The sequence below is a fragment of the Equus caballus genome, chromosome 3 (assembly GCF_041296265.1).
Source record: "Equus caballus isolate H_3958 breed thoroughbred chromosome 3, TB-T2T, whole genome shotgun sequence".
NCBI lineage: Eukaryota > Metazoa > Chordata > Mammalia > Perissodactyla > Equidae > Equus > Equus caballus.
The window spans coordinates 67,542,500-67,562,283 of record NC_091686.1 but is presented as its reverse complement, the minus strand read 5'-3'; the positions used below and the strand labels follow the sequence as shown (position 1 = coordinate 67,562,283).

The 19,784-nt window shown below is 39.5% G+C and overlaps 1 protein-coding gene across 20 annotated transcripts in view; it reads left to right on the top strand.

Annotated features, from left to right (window-relative positions):
* The first annotated feature begins 6,932 nt into the window (after positions 1-6,932).
* Positions 6,933-19,784, top strand: part of MTHFD2L (methylenetetrahydrofolate dehydrogenase (NADP+ dependent) 2 like) — a 143,078-nt gene continuing 130,226 nt past the window's right edge. For 5 of the 20 annotated variants that reach the window (XR_002806998.2, XM_023637969.2, XM_070262353.1 and 2 more), the window contains exons 1-2: positions 7,052-7,216; positions 9,011-9,102. Coding sequence is in view for 5 of the 20 variants with exons in the window: in XM_023637975.2 (XP_023493743.2) it covers positions 7,074-7,216 (143 nt within the window). In the remaining 15 variants the exon portion in view is untranslated. Of the gene's footprint in view, positions 7,217-9,010; positions 9,103-10,833; positions 10,987-19,784 lie in introns of those variants that run through there. The other 15 variants (XR_011437087.1, XM_023637974.2, XR_011437088.1 and 12 more) reach the window with 11 other exon arrangements.

The window sequence follows — 19,784 nt, the reverse complement described above, 5'->3', positions numbered from 1 at the left end:
GATTATTTAGGATAAGGAAAAAGGATTTTGCTACCCACTGCCCATCCCTTTCCAGTTGTAATGACTCAATTAGATTTTCCTGCAGAAGAGAGGTAGAGCCACCAAAGAAATATGGACAATTTAATGTGACTACTAAATATTAAAAAGCTTTTATTATAACTTTTTGAGTTGAGTACTATTAGAAAACACTTCAAAGGAACATTGTTAATGTAATTATTAACATTCCATATTATGTGTAAATATTTAATTTGTACTTCATTTTCATGGCTAAGATATCATATAGTGGTTCAATTCTAACATTGTGTTATATGGGATTACAATCAAGTAAAAACAATGTGTACAGTAAACGTCCTGGGACAATACACACACATATTGACAGCATTCTTATTTGCAGACTGTGAGGATGGCAACAACAGTACAGCTTCTGATTCTTCTTCTCCTCTTCCTCTTTCTCTTCTTTCATTCAGCTTTTCCATAACTTTGAAGTGTTTTATAATGAACATATATTACTTTTATAACCAAAAATAGAAGTTATGTTTTAAAAAGAAATTCCAAGGTTATGTTTAAATGACCCACAACATCTAGATGAAAGTCAAGATCGAGTCCACTATTTAAATGCACTAACGAAAGGAGCTTCGTCTCTTCCACAAGTAACATTTTTATTTTCTGTATTATTATGGATAGAAAAAGTTTTACCAAATTTTATTACTAATTTTTTACAAATCTGGTAATGAAAACTTTTCATATTTATTATTCTTTTCTGTGCATTTACATCCATAGACAACGTGCTTTTTGAATCATTACCAAGCTCTTGATTTCATGAAATATGGGTTCCCTCTAGTGGCCAAATTAATTATGGAAAATCGATGTGATTTTAGAGTTAGAAAACATTAGAATTAGATGGATTACATCTAAAGAGAATCAACAAATGTTTAAGAACTGTGTTTTACCAATTTTAATTGATGTATAATTTACATACAATAAAATGTTCCCATTTTAAGTGTGCAACTCGATAAGTTTTGATAAATGTATATGATGAGGATTTTTAGGCTGCTTAATTTTAAAACGGTTTATAATGAGGATTTTTAGGCTGGTTAGTTTTAAAACTACAGATGAGATTCAGGCTCCAGGGAGTGGAATTTGCTTGTCCCTTTGATGGGAAAGATTTACATTTCTAAGGAAAACCTCTATCTGTGAAGATGCCTCCCTCTCTGCTGCAGGAAGGAGGATGGTCTTATCTCTAGAAACTCTTAATCAATGCCAGAGGCAAGAACTTAAGTTGGTTACTGTCTGACAACCTCATGTAACTGACCCCCCCCCCCCAACAAATCCTCCTTTGTCTTTAGCTGAGGATAAAATTCAAGCGGTAACTTCTGCCATTTACTCAATCCGGTTTGATTCTTATCTAAAATTTGTGGGACCGCCAAATGGCCGGACCAAATGGGCACTGACATCATTTTAACTTTTTTACATATTCTTTGTCTTGTAAAGAGATAACTCACATACCTATGCCTTAAATTTAGCCTTACTCTCCACCCAACTTTGCAGCAGAAGCAGCAGCAGCAACATGCCAGCAGCAGCTCTGCCTGCCCATGGGTCCTGTCCCCATGCCAGCGTCAGCAGCAGCAGCTCCCCATGCCAGCAGCGTCTCTGACTGCCCATGGGCCCTGTCCCCACGCAGCAGCCTGACTGCCCATGGGTCCTGTCCCCATGCCGGCAGCAGCAGAAGCTCTGACTGCCCATGGGTCCTGTCCCCGTGCTATTCTACTCTCTAAATAAAAGAACACTACTGCCAGAATCTTAAGAGTCTAAGAAATCTTTCTTTGGACTCCTTGGCTCACTGACCGCATCATATAGACCATATAGCATACCACAATCAAAATATAGAACGTTTCCATCACCCCTAAAAGTTCTTGTGTACCTTTTGCAGTCAACCCCAGACAAACAGTAAAATATGGAATAAGAACGGTGAGAACAGACATCCTTTTCTTGTTCCTAATCTTAGGGTCTTTCACCATGAAGTATAATGTTAGCTATGGGTTATTCATAGATGTCTTTTATTAGCTTGATGAATTTCCCTCTATTTCTAGTTTTCTGAGAGCTTTTTAATTTTTATTATAAATGAATGTTGAATCCTGTGTAGGGGAGGAAGACATTTCCTCTTCCCAAATGGGGGTTCGTCTGGCCGGAGAACGAATTAAATTCACATGAGACAGAATAGCAAGAGAAAATTAAACAAAGCTTTATGAGGAACCATGTCCCAGGGCCTTTCTTCCTGAAGGAAGAAAGGGCACCAAAGAAGTGGGGTGCACATAGTGGTTATATACCCCCAAACGGAGTGTTTCACATGTGATTGAAATGTCCCTCCCACAATAGTCACAAGATTGCCCCGTCAGCACAGGGCTTGATGGACACAGCAGGTAGTGGTCGGCTATCTCGGTGGGCTTAGCAGGAGGGCGTAGCAGGAGGCAAGTCGATTGTCTGGAGCTGGGCGGTCACAGGTGAGCACAGCAATCAGTTCCTAGCCTGAGGAAAGATGCTTAATCCTTAGGAAATGCCAGCGTTGGGAGGGGGAGGGAAGTTAGTTACAGGAGGTTACCAGACTAGCACAATAAAATGCAGATTTTAAGTCCTTGACTTTGGTATTGATTAAGAGTTTTTAGAGAGAAGGTCATCTCCTTTCTTCTTCCTGGTACAGAGAGGGAGGCAGCTTTTACAGATAAAGATTTACCTTACAAATGTAAATGTGTCCTAAGGAAGGGCAAATTCCCTTCCTCAGAGCCTCCTTCCCTGTCCCAGTTTACCAAAAGTAATCAGCCTCAAATAATCCTGACGCCAAAGAGACATATCTTGGGGTGGCCAACCTCAGGTCCCCACACCTGTCAAATACTTTTTCTACATCTATTGAGATCATCATTTTTTTCTTCTTTAGTCTTTTGATATAGTAAATGTAGGGGAGGAAGACATTTCCTCTTCCCAAATGTGGGTTCGTCTGGCCGGAGAACAAATTAAATTCACATGAGACAGAATAGCAAGAGAAAATTAAACAAAGCTTTATGAGGAACCATGGCCCAGGGCCTTTCTTCCTGAAGGAAGAAAGGGCACCGAAGAAGTGGGGTGCACAGAGTGGTTATATACCCCCAAACGGGGTGTTTCACATGTGATTGAAATGTCCCTCCCACAATAGTCACAAGATTGCCCTGTCAGCACAGTGCTTGATGGACACAGCAGGTAGTGGGTCTGCTATCTTGGTGGGCGTAGCAGGAGGCAAGTCGATTGTCTGGAGCTGGGCGGTCACAGGTGAGCACAGCAATCAGTTCCTAGCCTAAGGAAAGATGCTTAATCCTTAAAGAAATGCCAGCGTTGGGAGGGGGAGGAAAGTTGGTTACAGGAGGTTACCAGACTAGCACAATAAAATGCAGATTTAAGTCCTTGCCTTTGCTATTGACTAAGAGTTTCTAGAGAGAAGGTCATGCCTTTCTTCTTCCTGGTATAGAGAGGGAGGCACCTTTTACAGATAGAGATTTACTTTACAAATGTAAGTGTCCTAAGGAAGGGCAAGTTCCATTCCTCAGAGCCTCCTTCCCTGTCCCAGTTTATCAAAAGCAATCAGCCTCAAATAATCCTCACGCCAAAGAGACATATCTTGGGGTGGCCAATTCCAGGTCCCCACAATACCCAGAAGTGGGAATGATGGATGATACGGTAGTTCTATTTTTAATTTTCTAGGGAACCCTCACACTGGTTTCCATAATGGCTGCACCATTTTACATTTCCACCTACAGAACACCAAAAGAGTTCCAGTTTCTTCACATCTTCACCAACATTTGTTTTTTGGTTTTGCTTTGTTTTTTGATAGTAGTCATCCTACTATGTCATTGTGGTTTTGATTTGCATTTCCCTAATGATTAGTTTTGTTGCCATAGTAGCCAGAATTAAGCTTACATTTGCAGTTAAAGTTAACCTAAAAAAGAAAAATATAGGAAATTCTGATTTATAGTTTCAAAGCCAATTGTTTTGGATTATAGGGTTATAATTTTTCATATTCAATGAATTGGGGAAAATCTCTTCTTCAAACAATTCCTCCAACCAGGTTGAAAAACATTTCAAGTCCTCTGTGTCAAAACTGCCTTTAGTGGAGCCATTTTAAAATGGAGTCAGAGCTGCCTTTCCAGAGAAACTGCCTCGCTATCTTGCACCTTGGAGTGGGCCAAACCTTTGGACTGGACCAAAATGGCAATTGTTTTACAAGCAACTATTTGAGAAGTCAGCAGGAGAACAGACATCCTGATCACAAAGACTGAGGATTGTGGACTTTCTGAAGATAGAATCAATAGACAATCAATGTTTAGCCAAGACTAGCTCTCTGCCTCCAATTGCAATTAAAATTCTTTGTAAGACAACCTACCTTCTTTGCTTTTAAAATCTCCTAACTTTTATTCCCTAGTGGGAAACTATTTAGGTTTTGGGAGCTGAATCTGTGCTCCCTAAATTGCAATCCTTTGATCCCAGACAAACACTTTGCATTTTAAACTGGTTTCCATTTTTGCAGGCTGACATCTTTAGTGTGTTGGATTCATAAAAATCACTATTAATATATATTGCTCTTAATTAAACAGCTGAAAATGGCAATGTCACTGTTGTCCAGAGATGATCCAGATTAGCTTTAGGATAGTTACAATTCTGTTGGCCACGGCATCAGCCAGAAACCTGGGGAAAATTTCCCGTGGCATAATCCAGTTGACCGACATTAATTTGCCCATTTGTAAGAATAGCAGGCATAATGTTCTGCAGGGGTGATTTATTAATTGAAAAGAAAACCAACATGTGTCAGAAAACTTAGTCACCCAACAGCTGGCAGTAGCCCACAATACGCATTCGCCAGCGTACTTAGCTCTGGGAAAGGCTCAACTACACATTCCACACCTCTGGGTGGGAGTAGCAGCTCTGTCCTAATCTCCTCAGAGGTGACTGTTGGGGTCCGTTGGGCATTGCATTCCATTCCTGCTAAGCCTAGGTCCAATTCATTTACTGATTCATGTAACAGATGTTTAGTGAGCAGTTAGCATGTGCTACCCACTGGGATAGGCTCTGGGGATAATGCCATGGAGGAGACTCTGAGATTAGACAGTAGGTAGCCTTGCTGGTGGGGCCACCATTAGATGACAGAGGGCAGTGGCCTTCCTTTGCTTGATGCAGCCTCTTCTCTCAAGATGACTTTAATGAGCTACTCAGGAGCAGTGGAAGTTTATTTCATGGTTGGGTGGAATATAATTTAGCTTGCTCATTAGTAGGAAGTCTATACTATTTATGTGTGAAGAGAGAGAAAGGAGCTGGCAAGACACTAGCACAAGACAGACAATAAGGAAGAGCAATGAGCAATGTATCTCCCTATGAGACAGGCACATATCCTCTGCAAGGCCAAATGATTAAAGAAAATTTTGATGAGATTGTTTTGCAACGTGGTAATGTAAATGGATTCCTTATCAACTTGAATTAACTAATTTTCAAGAAACTTCTGAACACATACTCTTTGCCTAATACTGTGCTGGGCACAGTGGAATGCAAAAGAAGTGGGTATGTGGTCCTTGACCTCATGGAGGGCATGCCTTCCTCCATCCAACAAAGAGCACAGAATATTGCCTACTCTGCTGGACTGATGACTACTCCTGGGCGGGAATCCCTCCTTCAGGACAATCACTCTGGCTGCTGTCCCAGCCTAATCTGACCACAACCACCAGGGATAAACCTATAGCAAGACAAAGTTAGGATAACAGGCTCCTTGCAATGAGAGAGAATGCATACCAGAGGAACCCAGAAATGTCTCATCAAATAAAGGAAAATACAGGATTATTATAAGATTTGGGGAAGGGTAGAATTTAGGTGAAATTTAAATGAGGCAGCATTCCGGCAGGCTCAAAGCAAAAAACAGCTGTGTGTAAAGGGGCCAACATCAGACCAGACTGATGGGTCCAGGGGCCTGTTTCCTTGGAATTGATAAAGTCAAGATAGATGCGGAATGTGTCCAGAAATTCCTCCTCTGAAGCTCGGACCTAGGCTGGAAATAAAAGCTGCTTCTTTGTGTTAGATTAACTTAGATCATCCTAGCAAAAGTCCGATGTTTCCTTTTTACTGATATGATTTTAAACAGCACATTTTCTGACAGTCTATGAATTCAGAGAGCAGGGATTCTAAGAAAGCAGTGGTCAAAGGCATTGTGACGACACTTCACAGGTGCAGCCGGATCTTGGGAGAAATATTGTTTCCTACTTTGCAGCTGGTTTCATTTGACTGTGTCTTATCTGTCTGTTATCTCAGCATAACGAATAAGTCTGATTTTTACTTTTTCAAAAGGAGCTGATATTTTGCTTTCTCACTGCAAATTCACCACACAACGCAGGTTCCTAGGCTGTGTTAACTTGATCAGTCTCTGGAAAACCACGGACATGGGTTAATGTTTCGTTCCAGAAGTGGAGACGATAAGGTAGAGCTACAGAAATCCTAAGGTCCAGGACTTATTCAGCCAGGAGCCCCTCCTCCCTCCACACACTCACAGTTTTGTTTCTTTCTCCAGCTCCCAGGGTGTCTCAAGGTCGCACTAAGGGAGTGGGAAACAAAGAACCAATAACATCCTTCTTGCTTTAAATCAAATTCCACGTAGCTACAGTGGCTCTTGGGCAAGGGCTCTGGCTTGGGAGAAAGCAGGCGCGCTTCTTGAGCTCAGTTTAGCATGCTCTGCGGTCTCGCTGTAGGAAGATCAGCAGCTTGTCCGGCAGGTGCGAGGTCGAGTCTTATTAACTCTCACAGACTCACCCCGGTATACTCTGCCCCGCGCCCTGATGGGCCCGGAGTTCCTTCGGCCCCGCCCCCGCCCCGGTTCGGAGATGGGTGCCTGGCCCCACCCCCGAGCCCCAGAGCTTGGCTCCTGGCCCCGCCCCGCCTGGCGCGCCGGAACCCGGCTGCGGGGACTGGCTCTCCCGCCGGGCCGGGTTGGGGCGGAGCCCGGCCTGCAGCTGCGAGGGCCAGGGCGGCGGGGGGTGGAGCCTCCGCCCGGAAGCCGGGGATCCGCGGCCATGGCTGTGCGGGCCGGCGCCCTCTCGCTGCTCCGAGGCCTCCTGGGCCGAGTGCCGGCCCTGAGTGGGAGCGCGGCGCCGCCTGTGGGGGCGTCGGGCGCGGCCGGGCGCGCGTTGCGGGGCTTTCGGAGCAGCGGCGTGAGGTACGAGCGCTCCCGGTCGCTCGCTCTCCGCGGGGCGCGTGCTGCGCGGTGCGAAGCCGCCGGCTGTGGGAGGGGCGGCGGGCGCGGCGCGGGACGCCCGGGCTGGGCTTCCGACCTTGGCCTTGCCGGCCGCCCGGGTGGGTGGCGTCGGCCTCAGGTCGGGCTGCTTGGATGTGCTCTGCTCTGGGCTCCGGCCCCAGAACTTCCATCTTTGCAGCAGGTGCAGTTGAGTGATTCAGGGTGACATTTGAGGCCCTCAGGAAAGGTGCCATAAAAACGCACGGCCTGCTTGGTGCCGGCATTTGTTTTTATTTTGGTTATTGTTGTGTTTCCTAAACAAAAGCGTGGGCGTTGTCCAGATGGTTTACTAATATTTGAGTTTCTGAATTCCTTTGTTGGTGGTAATGCTGACGTCTTTTCCAACTCCAAAATCCTTAGTGATTTCACAAAATCAGCCATTGATCTTGGTTTCTCAGTCTTTTTCTGTATAGCGCTTCCCCAACCTCTGCGATCTGAGATTGACGCGATCAGTCTTAGATTCACTGCATCTCTTTGGACCTTGTTGCTGGCTAATACTTTGCAAGTACAGAACAGTACGGGTTTAACTCTTCTGCACAGTCATGCCCAGGAGCACTTCACCCTTCATTTGCTTGTCGTAGTTGCAAACTCAAACCTAAGAAACTAAAAATATATTCGCTTGACCCAGTGTCAGTGAGTCCAGAAGAAACTTGGTTCTCAGACTTTCAGGGCTTCCAGTCATGTGTTTTCACTGCCGTTGTCCCTGGCCACAGATTGTGTCTTGCTCATCTTTTTCTATCTCCAGTGCCCAGCACAATACCTGGAATAACGTAGTGATCAGGGATATGGAAACATAGCTAATGCATATTTAATTTAAATTGATTAACTCCAATATAATTGATTATATATTTGGTCCTTCGTCTTGAGTGACTGTAGTAAAAAATTCTTTAGGGTTTACTTTGGACGTAGTTTTTAGTGACTAGGTCTTCCACGAGGATATGTGAGAAAATAACGGTGATTCGGAGTTCTGGTTGTGTAAGCTCTCATGGGTCTGAAAGAATTTACCAGTTGGTTTGGAATGAGTAACTCTGCAACCTGGGAAAAGGAGATTCTATAGAATTCTATTTGTATTACAGCACTGAAGGAATTATCTACTATAGTCACTCTTTATTTAGATATGTAATTACTTTTTCAGTTGGTTTAGTGCTGCTTTCCAGGGTAAGGATAATCTTCTTCAAAGTTTACAAGTTGATTAATTTCCCTTTGTCAACTTGGTGTAAACGACCCCATCACCCTGTCCTCTCCATGTACACTGAAGAGAAGGCACAAGTTACAACCCAAACATTTGTTGTAGCTACTTGCTTCTCTCTCTCTCTCTCTCTCTCTCACACACACACACACACAGCTAGTTCAGATCTTTTTAATTATATTTAATGGCTTCCTTATAATTTAAAATGGTTAAGTGCAATAATTTTGGTAACGCTAGTCTTAACATAGATAAGAAGTATTGCTTTCAACCCAGCTGCTTTCAGCTCCATTTTAAGCAGATTATAACTGCATAAAAATAAGTGATACTTTCGATAGTTTTTATTTTTTAAGGCTGCACTAATTAAGCTAGGAAAGCATGGTGTTTTTGACATCCTCTTGGCACTGAATACCATATATAAAGGTGAGGTTGGCTATAAGGTTGAGAAACACCTGTGGACTGGTGGGTCTCGGGTGGGGAGGAATTCGGACAGTGTGTTGATGCTTATTGGTGTCTCTTTTCTCTTCTAGGACCAGCAGAGAGAAGAGATTCCATCTTCCAGAGGTCGCCACTGTCTGCCTCCCCACTTATCCCCATCATCAGTCATCTTTTTTTTTAACATGTAATGACACATTCGTTGTCTAGTTCTTCATAGTGAATGTAATTTAAATCTGACATCATTCCTATTGACTTGAAATTTGAACCTTAGTGTTATTCTTGGTGAAAATTGCCTTTGATTTGATAAATTCCCTCATGATATTAACTCTTCTAAATTAACAGATTTATTACCGGTTTCTGAGCGATATAGAGCTTAAATGAAAAATGAAAAATTATTTTTGATTATCTTTTCATATTTTTGATTAGTCAGATACCTAACAATTGAACATATAAATACTTTTTTAGTGGAGGAGTGCTTTTTTTTAGTAAGTGGAATTTCAGGAAATAATGTTTAACGGAATTTGAAAGTCACAAAATCTTGAAGTAGCATTTAAAGTTTTTCTTTCAGTGGTTTTCCCTTTAAAATTTGCAGTGAGTTTTTTTTGTATTTACTCGTGAGAAATTAGATCTTATTAATTGGAAGAAACTATATTTAATGTCAGAGAAATAAATAAGCCCTTCTATTTGTTGCAGCTTATTGTTTCTTAAAATGAATTATCTAAACAGCCAAAAAGTTAAAAATAAAAAATTCTTGGTGATTAAATTTTTCCTGTTTTGCCTTGCTGTGTAAGAATGTCCTTGCGTTGTAAACATCACACCAGTCTTTGGTCCAGTGCTTTTCAGTGTATGGAGCTGGGCAGCAGCCTGTCCCATTTGGAGGGCAGGTTACAGACCTTGTACGTTAATGTCATGCTCAAAGCAGATTTGCAAGGATCCTACAACAGGTACTTCCCCTAACTCTGCCTTAGGTCATCGTACGTGAACTCGTTTTCAGTAATTAAATGGATATCCCAAGTGTTTGTTCTATATTTATCCTGTTGCTCATTGATTCCTAAAATCATTGATTTGGCAGCTTCTCTCAGTTTTTTTCTCTCCTGCTGTGATTCATTTTAGATTTGTAAAATTTGGTGTCCTAGCCTACATCTCTTTATGCAAGCCTCACCTTTCTTTATGTCTCACTGCCAATGGCTTTATAATTTTTGCAGCTAGGCCAGCATTTAAAAGAACCTATTTTTTAGAGCTAGTTTATGGTTTATGTTATTTAAATATTCATGTCTTGTAGAGTGGGTAGTTGAATTTAATAATTAAAATAAGACATTTTTATCTGTAAGGCTGTTCATTTTTCTTCAGACTCTCCCCTCTAATACTTACTCAGTATTTCTGTCTCTGCAGAATTATTATTTGATTTAAAGATCCTTTTATCCTCATGTGAAGCTTGAAGGACCCAGACTCCAGTTAGGACCCTTACTAAAGCTGATTTTTCTGTAAACCGATTTCAGCCAAGGTAGAGTTAGTCCCCATGGCTAGTAAAGGCAGTTTCTCAAAGTCATAACTTATTTTGTTGACAAATACGGTAGTGTGGTTTTCCTGTCTTAATGCCTTGCCTGTTCTAATGAAAATGAGATATGATAGCTATCTGGCTACAATTTTGATTTCTAAGCAGTTCTTATGTCATTTTAAATTTAGAACCTAATTGTTTCACCATTTAGTGTCTTATGTCTTAGTTTTATGTCTGTGTTCCAGCTTTTCAGGGATAGTGTCTTCTAATATAGTGTCTCTGAAATCAAGTTTTCTAATTTTAATGGATTAATAGATGAAAAAAGGAGACTGATATTAATCTCATATTTTGTTACTCAGTCATGGTTTTAGTAGTATTTTAGCAGTTTCTTTAATTACCCAAATCTTTGTTTTTCAGATGCTTTGAAGTTATGTTATCCTTTCATGTTACTACCCTGATGGGATGATAAAAACAGCAGGAAAAAAAACCACCAGATGATCTTCCATGGTCACACACTCATGGAATTCCATGGAGCTCACTGAAGGTGTCTTAAAATAGTTTGGCTTGGAGGTGATTAAGTTGTGGAGGGATGTTTAAAGAGAAAGGAGCTTGGGTGAAATTTGAACTGCCAGTGAGTGGGATAAATTAATGATTAGTAATAAATGAGATTTGCTATTAAGAAGTGCAATATGGACCAGAAAAAACACACCTGAAAGATAGAGAACTGTGGGGTCAGAATGGCACATAATCCAAACCTAAATTGGTGTCAAAGAAGAGTGGAGGGTTGGATATTATCCAAGAAGGCTTATCCAGCTGCTCCACTTAACATTACATCATAAGCATTTTCTGTGTTGCCATTGTTTCTGTTAACATTGTATTGGCTGCATCATATTACACTAAGTCATTTGGCCATAACTTACCTAACCATCTTGCTGTTGTTCAATGTCTGGTCCTTGGAGTATATGAAATAATTTACTCTCAGATTCAGGTCATGTTGTTGACAACTTCATACTTAATGATCTGAGCCCTATGTAGGTTTCTGTAATTATTCTCATTAAAGAGTGTGCCTAGAACTAAAAGACTATTCAAAGATTCATAATTCTAAAGTGAAGGCATATAAATAGTTTAAAAACGATGTTCCCGTCCATCCCCCCCTGTTTTTGGCTATTTATATTTAACTTTGCAATGAATATCATCTTGCCTTTAATCCATTTGTGTTGTTGAAAAATAAATTCTTGTTAATATTCAATGAGCCCTTACTCTGTGTTAAGCGCTTTGCTGAGATATTCCACACAGTATATCCTTTAATCCTCACAACAACTGAAGGAGGTAGACACTTACTATTCCCAGTTAACAGATTGGGAAATTGAGGCTTAGAGAAATTGAATACCTTGTCCAAGTTAACACAGTAAATAAATAGTGAGGGCACGGTTTGAACCTGCGTGATCTACCCATGATGTAGTGCTTTGCTCTACAAGCACTTTATAATTGTTGACATATCTCATATTGCTTTTCCTCTTTTTGAAAACGTTGATTAAATCTCAGAGAACTTTTGAGGATCAAGAAAGCTAATTTTACATACAAATCTTAAAAATTATCTTGTCAGATTCCCTTAAGAGTGTTTCTTAACCTGGGACTTCATGGCTAGAATTTAGGGGATCCATAAACTTAGATGGGAGGTCACTAACCTCTAATAAATTTAGCATTTTCTTCAATGGTGAGTGTTGGCAACAATCAACAGTAATATTAGCAATACTTGTAATGTTGCCAATAAAAACCATACATATTTTAATATCACAGAGTTGATGTAGAGAGCTCAAAACTACGTACACTCGTCGTTACTTTGATATTATGGTAATTATTAGAACTGTTATTTAATGCTTTAAAAAAAAGTGTTTGATAATATTTCAGTAAAACTGGTTTCCTTGTAAACCTGTGTGTTTCATATTTAACATTTAAAAAGATTGTTCTGAGAATCTGAGAAGGTGTCAGAGGATTCAACAGACTGCTCAGGTGTCCTCATGGTACAAAGCTTAGCATCCATGATTCTTTGTGAAAAGGTGTGGATGTTGTTTAGATGGCTACTGATGTTCTAGTTTATAAGTTAGGGTCCTGTAAGAGTTAAGTTACAAAACTGAATAACGGAATCATATGTAATGAAAAGAATTTGCTTTGCTTTTTATTGATTTACAAAAGTACAATTTCTGATAAAATTACTTCAAGGTATAAGTATAGTATTTAAGATGTGAAATGAAATGTTTTTAAAAGACCGTAAACTTAACATTCCTAAGTATTCCTAAGTATTTACTTTCAAAATGTTTGTTTCAAAAGGCTTCCTAGTACTAATGATTGGTTTTATTCCGTATGTAATTTTGTCCTGGTTCCCTTGGGTTTTATTTCTATTGTATTGTTAATTCAAACTCAAATCTCCAAGTTATGCTCTAAGATACAAAGTAATTAAACTGTGTTAGGACCTGCAGAGAAAAGTTAATTGCTAATGATTATATTAGGCTTTTTTTATCTTTATAGATCATAAAAGTTTACTGCAGCTCTAATTAACGTTGTGGTTGAAAATGAGATTGAAACCTAGATACAGAAGCAAGATGCCAAGTACACAAATTAAATACACTGTTGATCTTGGGTGGATTTTATTTGTTATTTTACTGGTTCGTGAAGGACTATTTTGATACACAAGAAAAGTAGTGATTTTTTTTCTCCTGTTTACTACTTTGCCTTAGTTAATTAAACACTTCATTTAGTTCTAGAACCATAGATTAGCATAGTTACAGTTTATTTTCTGGAAAGTATAGGTAAATAAACAAGCTCATAGAAGCAGCACTTAATGCTGATGGCTTTCTGCTCCCATGTTGCTTTTGGTTATCTGAATATGTCTCCACCTGTTTCTTAACAGAAACTAGGAAAGAGAACCATTTTTGCAGAACAGCCAATCAACTCTTAGTCAAATCCTCTCATGTAAGGTAAACAGAACACTCCCAGTATATAGATGAGGAAATTGCATGCCTTTGAGAGCAGTTCAGTGACTTGTCCAACCTCATTATGGCTACTAATGGTGAACCAAGGCTGACACTCAGGACTTGTGGCTTGGAGTAAGTAATTTGTTTTGCATTGTGCTGCCCTGCTACTCACATCCCCCCACACTGTGATTTATTGCTCCCTAATGAAGCCATATTTAGTGCCAGCCCAGCAGTGGAGGGGAAAAGAAAGTGCTGAAAAAGAGACCTGCTTGTCCTGCCTTCTTTGGGGGTCACTTGCAGCATTTCTGCCTTTTCAGAAAATGTCACCTGAGCAAGTAGTGACACGGTGCATGGTGTGAAAGATAGCTAAGGCATCAAATTGACTGTACCTTTGATGTGTCTTAATGGCAATGTGACTATGTAATTTTTTGACCAAAGTAGCACATTTATGAGAATAAAAAGAGACATTAAAGTAATGAAAATTTAGAATATTTATTGACTTACAGATATATTAGTGGGCCTATGAAAGAGTTCTATTTGAAACTTTTTTCAAAATTAATGTTTTTAAAGGTAATTTATATCTTTATACGTTAAAACAATTTAAATTTTTTATCTTAATTTTATCTTTATTTTTTTCTGTTGATTGAGTAACTTTTAACACATGCCAAATTCTTGGTACATAATCACCTACTTGAATCGGTTTCTTTTTTTTTTTTTTTTTTTAAAGATTTTATTTTTTCCTTTTTCTCCCCAAAGCCCCCCAGTACATAGTTGTGTATTCTTCGTTGTGGGTTCTTCTAGTTGTGGCATGTGGGACGCTGCCTCAGCGTGGTCTGATGAGCAGTGCCATGTCCGCGCCCAGGATTCGAACTGACGAAACACTGGCCCGCCTGCAGCGGAGCGCACGAACTTAACCACTCGGCCACGGGGCCAGCCCCTTGAATCGGTTTCTTAGCCGTATCTTTTATCTTGATACTAATTTTCTGAAAAAAAAAAAGATGCTTAATTTTAAAATTAAATTCGCTACAGTTTTTTTAAAAGTTGCAAATTACTCTTTTCTTTAGACAGTAGTATTTTCAATTTTAAAAGTATGTCTCTCCAGATGCTGAAGCACCTGTGAAGCCCAGACCAAACTCTGCCAAATGGAACATAGTCTCAATTCTAGTTTTTTTCATATTGAAACGTGAAGATATTTCAGTCAAATATTTTCACAGGTGTCATCTTTGTGCCTGCTTTCAGTATACCTTTTTTTGATAAATACTTAGGGTAAAAGTCATCAAATAAGTTGTTCCTATTTATGATTTTTAAAATATTTTGCCATATTTTGATGTAATAAAATTATAGGACTTCTCAATTCCATTCCATTCCATTCCAAAATATAAATTTATTCAATGAAAACTAGGAGCTCCATCAAAAGATTCTTCCCACAAATTGGAATATTTTAAATTGGCATTATAGCCGTATTTGTTTACTAAGACTGCCATAAACAAAGTACCACAAACTCGATGACTTAACAGAAATTTATTTTCACCCTTCTGGAGGCTACAAGTCTGAGAGTGAAGTATCTGCAGAGCCGTGCTCCCCCAGCCTCTTGTGGCTGGTGATCCTTGGTTTTCCTTGGTTTGTAACTCCAGTCTCAAAAAGTCCTGGCACTACCTTAGCCAGTCTGTCTCACCAACTGTGAGTCCTGTTGTGTTCTGTGATGAAAATTTTATCAGAGAAGGTGGAGGTTTTCTTAACACAGCCCTGCCCAGCTTTGAATATAGTGGGGGAGACAGTAATTTTAACAAGGACATAAGATCCTACGAAAGGGTAAGAGCTGCTTGCTGTGGGAGCTCATAGCAGAGGCAAGTCTTCAGGGTAAAGGGGTCAGAGAACACTTTCCAGACTGCCTTCCACACTGAGACTTGAGGAATATGTGGGAGTGAAGGAGGAACAGACTTGTTAGGGAGGTTAGAGAGGAAGGAAGGAGAAGGAAGAGTGTTTTGGTTGGAGGGAATAGTATATGCGAAGGCCCAGAAATGAGAACCTGGCTCACTTGGTAAGTTGAAATGCAGCTGTGTGTAGTGTGGGACTTGGTGAGCACAGCGTTCTTTAGTGATGAGGTTAAAGAAAGCTCATGCAGGGGTTTGTAAGCTACAGGAAATTTGGATTTTAGTTGAAACTCCCTTTTCTCAGTTTTTCAGGTCAAAAATTTTGGAGTTGTATTTGACTTCTGTCCTTTTTCTCACATCCTACACCCAATCTCAGTAAATCCCAGTGGCTCCACCTCCAAAATAGAATGCAAAATAGTCCAGAATCAGACTAATTATCATCTCCGCTGCTTACCCCACTTGCCCCAGCCACCATCATCTCTTTCCTGGGGTACCACACTAGTCTCTTAATGGGCATGCCCACTGCCCCTTTGCTCCCTTAGAGGCTGCCCTCCACATTTTAACCACTTATCGGTGAACAGTGAAAATCAGGTCATGATTTCCTTAAAATCTCCAAATGCCTTCCTATCTCACGGTAAAAGCCAATGTCCTTTTGAAGGCCTGCAGGACCTTATGTGATCTGATGTCCCACTACTTGTCTGACTTCAAGACCTGTCCTGGTCCACTTGTTCTTTCCACTGCAGCCACTGGTGTCCTTACTGTTTGTCAAACATGCCAGGCACGCTTCTGCCTAAAGTCTGTTGTACTTGCTGTGTACTTCTCTTGGCCTAGAATTCTTTTCTCCAGATAAGCACATGACTTATTCCTTCATTTCTTTCATTTATGCTCAAATGTCACCTGATTAATCAGAGAAGTGACACCTTAACTCACCTATATAAAATGGCAGCTCTAGCCTCCAGATACGCCCTTTCCTTCTGTTTTTCACATATGACATGTTAAATATTTTCTTTTTTAAGAAAAGTTGCTTGTGGGGCCGGCCTGGTGGCATGGTAGTTAACTTGGCCCACCCCACTTTGCAACGTGGGGTTCGTGGGTTCAGATCCTGGGCACAGACCTACACACTGCTCATCAAGCTGTGCTGTGGCAATATCCCACGTATAAAATAGAGGAAGATGGGCACAGATGTTAGCTCAGGGACAATCTTCCTCAAGCAAAAAGAGGAAGATTGGCAACAGATGTTAGCTCAGAGCCAATCTTCCTCACATACACACAAAAAATTGCTTGTGTCTTCTTTAGCTAAAGTATAGTTTCTATAGAAGCAGACAATTTGTTTTATACACTATTATTTATATTCCTGGTGCCTAGAATAGCACCTGGCACAGAGAAGTTTCTCAATATGTATCTACTAAGTTATTAAATAATGGGCGTGTAGTGAGGAGTTTTAACCAGGAAACTGACATGAGTAAATTTAGAAAATCACTCTGGCTGTAATGTGGAAAATGGATTAGCAGAGATCAACTCTGCAGCCAAGGAGCACTCTTAGGAGCCGTGTGCTTCTGACTGAACATCTGAATTGTTGCTGATATTTAACATTTGTCAAGAATATGCATGTTAAAAGATCTCATTTGTTTATGCACTAAGGACTACGTGAGCTAGATAATACGTGTGTTTACCACTTCTTCCAGCATGTGGACTGATACAGGCATCCTCCCATTGGGCCTCCACTAATTCCAGGTTGCCTGATTTATCCTTATATTGTATCTCCCACAGAACCAGGCTTGCTGAGGTCTGCAGTGACTGCGGGAATCAATAGGATGGGCCAGCTGCTATGGGAAATCCTCAAAGTCCCTATTCGTAATTGGGTGACTGTCATATGGGTGTTTACCCATAAACACCAGCTAGGCCAGGCTATATCATGCCAGCTATAATGAGCAACATGACTTAGCACATCAGAGCTATAATGTAAAGTAAGCCCTGTCACTCTCTCAGACTCCAGCATACTGGGTGCAGTCAAGTTTAATCTGTATATAGAGTGTCTCTTTGGAAGCCAGGAATCAGTTTATGCCATTGTCATCTATGACATTCTCGGGGTCACACAGTTTCGTAGTGTCTAGGCCATAATTATCCTGGCTTATGTTTAGTGATTGCCAGTTTCACAGTAGCCTATGAACAAATTACTGTGTGTAGCAGAGAACCAACTAATAAAACGTATCAGCAGCAACACTGCTATTCATATGCTGTAAAATGCAACATGGAGTTCAGGTGGTTTTGTATTTTAAAATACAAATGTATGTTCTCCACTGTAAGAGTGAGTGCTAATATATTAGCAGGTAAACTTGCTTCTCTAGTAGAGTATTTTGCCCTAACTGAATATTGCTGACACAACTTAATTTATGGAAAGTATTTATTTTTACTACCTCTTAGAAATAATTCATGCTGGAATCAGTTGCCATATCTGCAGTTGGTATTTGCTAATATAGGAGGTCTTTGTTCTCTTAGCATTAAAAGGCCACCTAAGTGAATTAATAAAAATTGGGCATCCGAAATTCATATTAAATAGTGAAAAAAGCTTGTTACTTAATCCTGGAAAATAAAATTTAAACTCAGAAGTAAGTATATTTCATCTCAACTTGATTTAGTCTATAATTGTAATTATGTACTAATTATTAGAATGTACAAAAACACAAACTACAAAAGCTCACTCAAAAAATAATAGATAACCCAAACAGCCCTCTATATTAAAGAATTGGAATGTGTAGTTTTAAACCATCCTACAAAGAAAGCTCCAGGACCAGATGGCTTCACGGGTGAATTCTACCAAACATTTAAGGAAGAAATAATAAGAAATAATAATAATTCCATACAGACTCTTCTGGAAATTTGAAGAGAATGAGGTACTTCCTAATCATTCTATGAGGGCAGCATCACCCTGATACCAAAACCATACAAAAACATTCAAGAGAAGAAAACTGCAGAGAAACACCTCTCATGCACACAGATGCAAAAAGTTAACAAAATTTTAGATGAAATCCACAATATCTGGAAAGGACAGATATGTCATGAGCAAGTGAGGTTTATCCTAGGAATACAAGATTGGTCTAATGTTTGAAAATCAATCAGTGTAATTCACCATATTGAAAGACTAAAACAAACAAACAAAAAAATACGATATATGATCACCTCAATAGATACAGAAGAAGCATTTGACAATATTCTTATAAAAAGTCTCATCAAACTAGGAATAAAACTAAATCATAGAACTAAGTGTATAACCCGAACCCATGAAACTTCTAGAAGGAAACATTGGAGAAAACCTTTGTCACCTTTAATTAGGCAAAGATTTCTTATACACAACACCAAAAGCATGATCCATAAAAGGGAAATTGATTGAAATATGTCAAAATTGAGAACTGATCTTCCAAAGCTTAGCTAAGAGAATGAAAAGGCAAAACACAGACTGGGAGAAAAATATTTCAAATCACATATCTGATAGAGGACTTAAATCTAGGATATATGAAGAACTCTCAAAACTCGATAATAAGGAAAGAACCTATTAAACAATGGCAAAAGATTAAATTACACAATTCCCCCAAAGAAGGCAGGCAGATGGTATATAAACACAGGAGAAGATGCTCAGCATCATTATTCATTAAGGGAATGCAAATTAAAAGCACAATGAGATACCGTCACATAGCCACTAAAATGTCTAAAACTTAAAGGCTGACCTTACCAAGTGATGATAAGTATGTGGAGCAACTGGAACTCTTACATACTGCTAGTAGAAATGTAAAATGGTACAACCACTTTGGAAAACAGATTAGCAATTTCTCACAAATTTAAACACATACCTACCATATGACCCAGCCATTGCACTCCTAGGTATTTGATTAAGAGAAATGAAAGCATATGTGCATACAATGACTTGTACGTGAATGTTTATAAAAGCAGCAGCACTTGTCATGACTAAAAACTGGAAACAACCCAAATATCCATCAACAATTGAATGGATAAATTTTGATATAGCCTTACAATGGAAAATTACTCAGCAATAAAAGGAAATGAACTATTGATACAGGCAACAACAGGAATGAATCATAATTATGCTGAGTGAAATTAGCTGGGTAAAAAGGCGTATTTAGTGTGCATGATTCCATTTTTATGAAATTCATGATAATATAAACTAATATATAGTGAAGGAAAGCAGATCACTGATTACCTGGGGATGGAGGGAGAGCATGACAGGGACAGGTGAAATGGTGAGATTATAAAGGAGTATCAGGAAACTTTAGGGGTGATGGATATGTTCATTTTCTTGATTGTGTTGATGGTTTCCCAGGTATATACATATATCGGAGCATCAAATTGTACATTTTAAATATGTGCAGTTTATTTTATGTCAATTATACTTCAATATCTTGTTAATATTATATCAATATTAATTCAAATCTATTACAAAATTAGGGCAGTGGAGCAAGATTGATAACACTGAATTTACCATGACCTTCCATGTCTTGAAAGC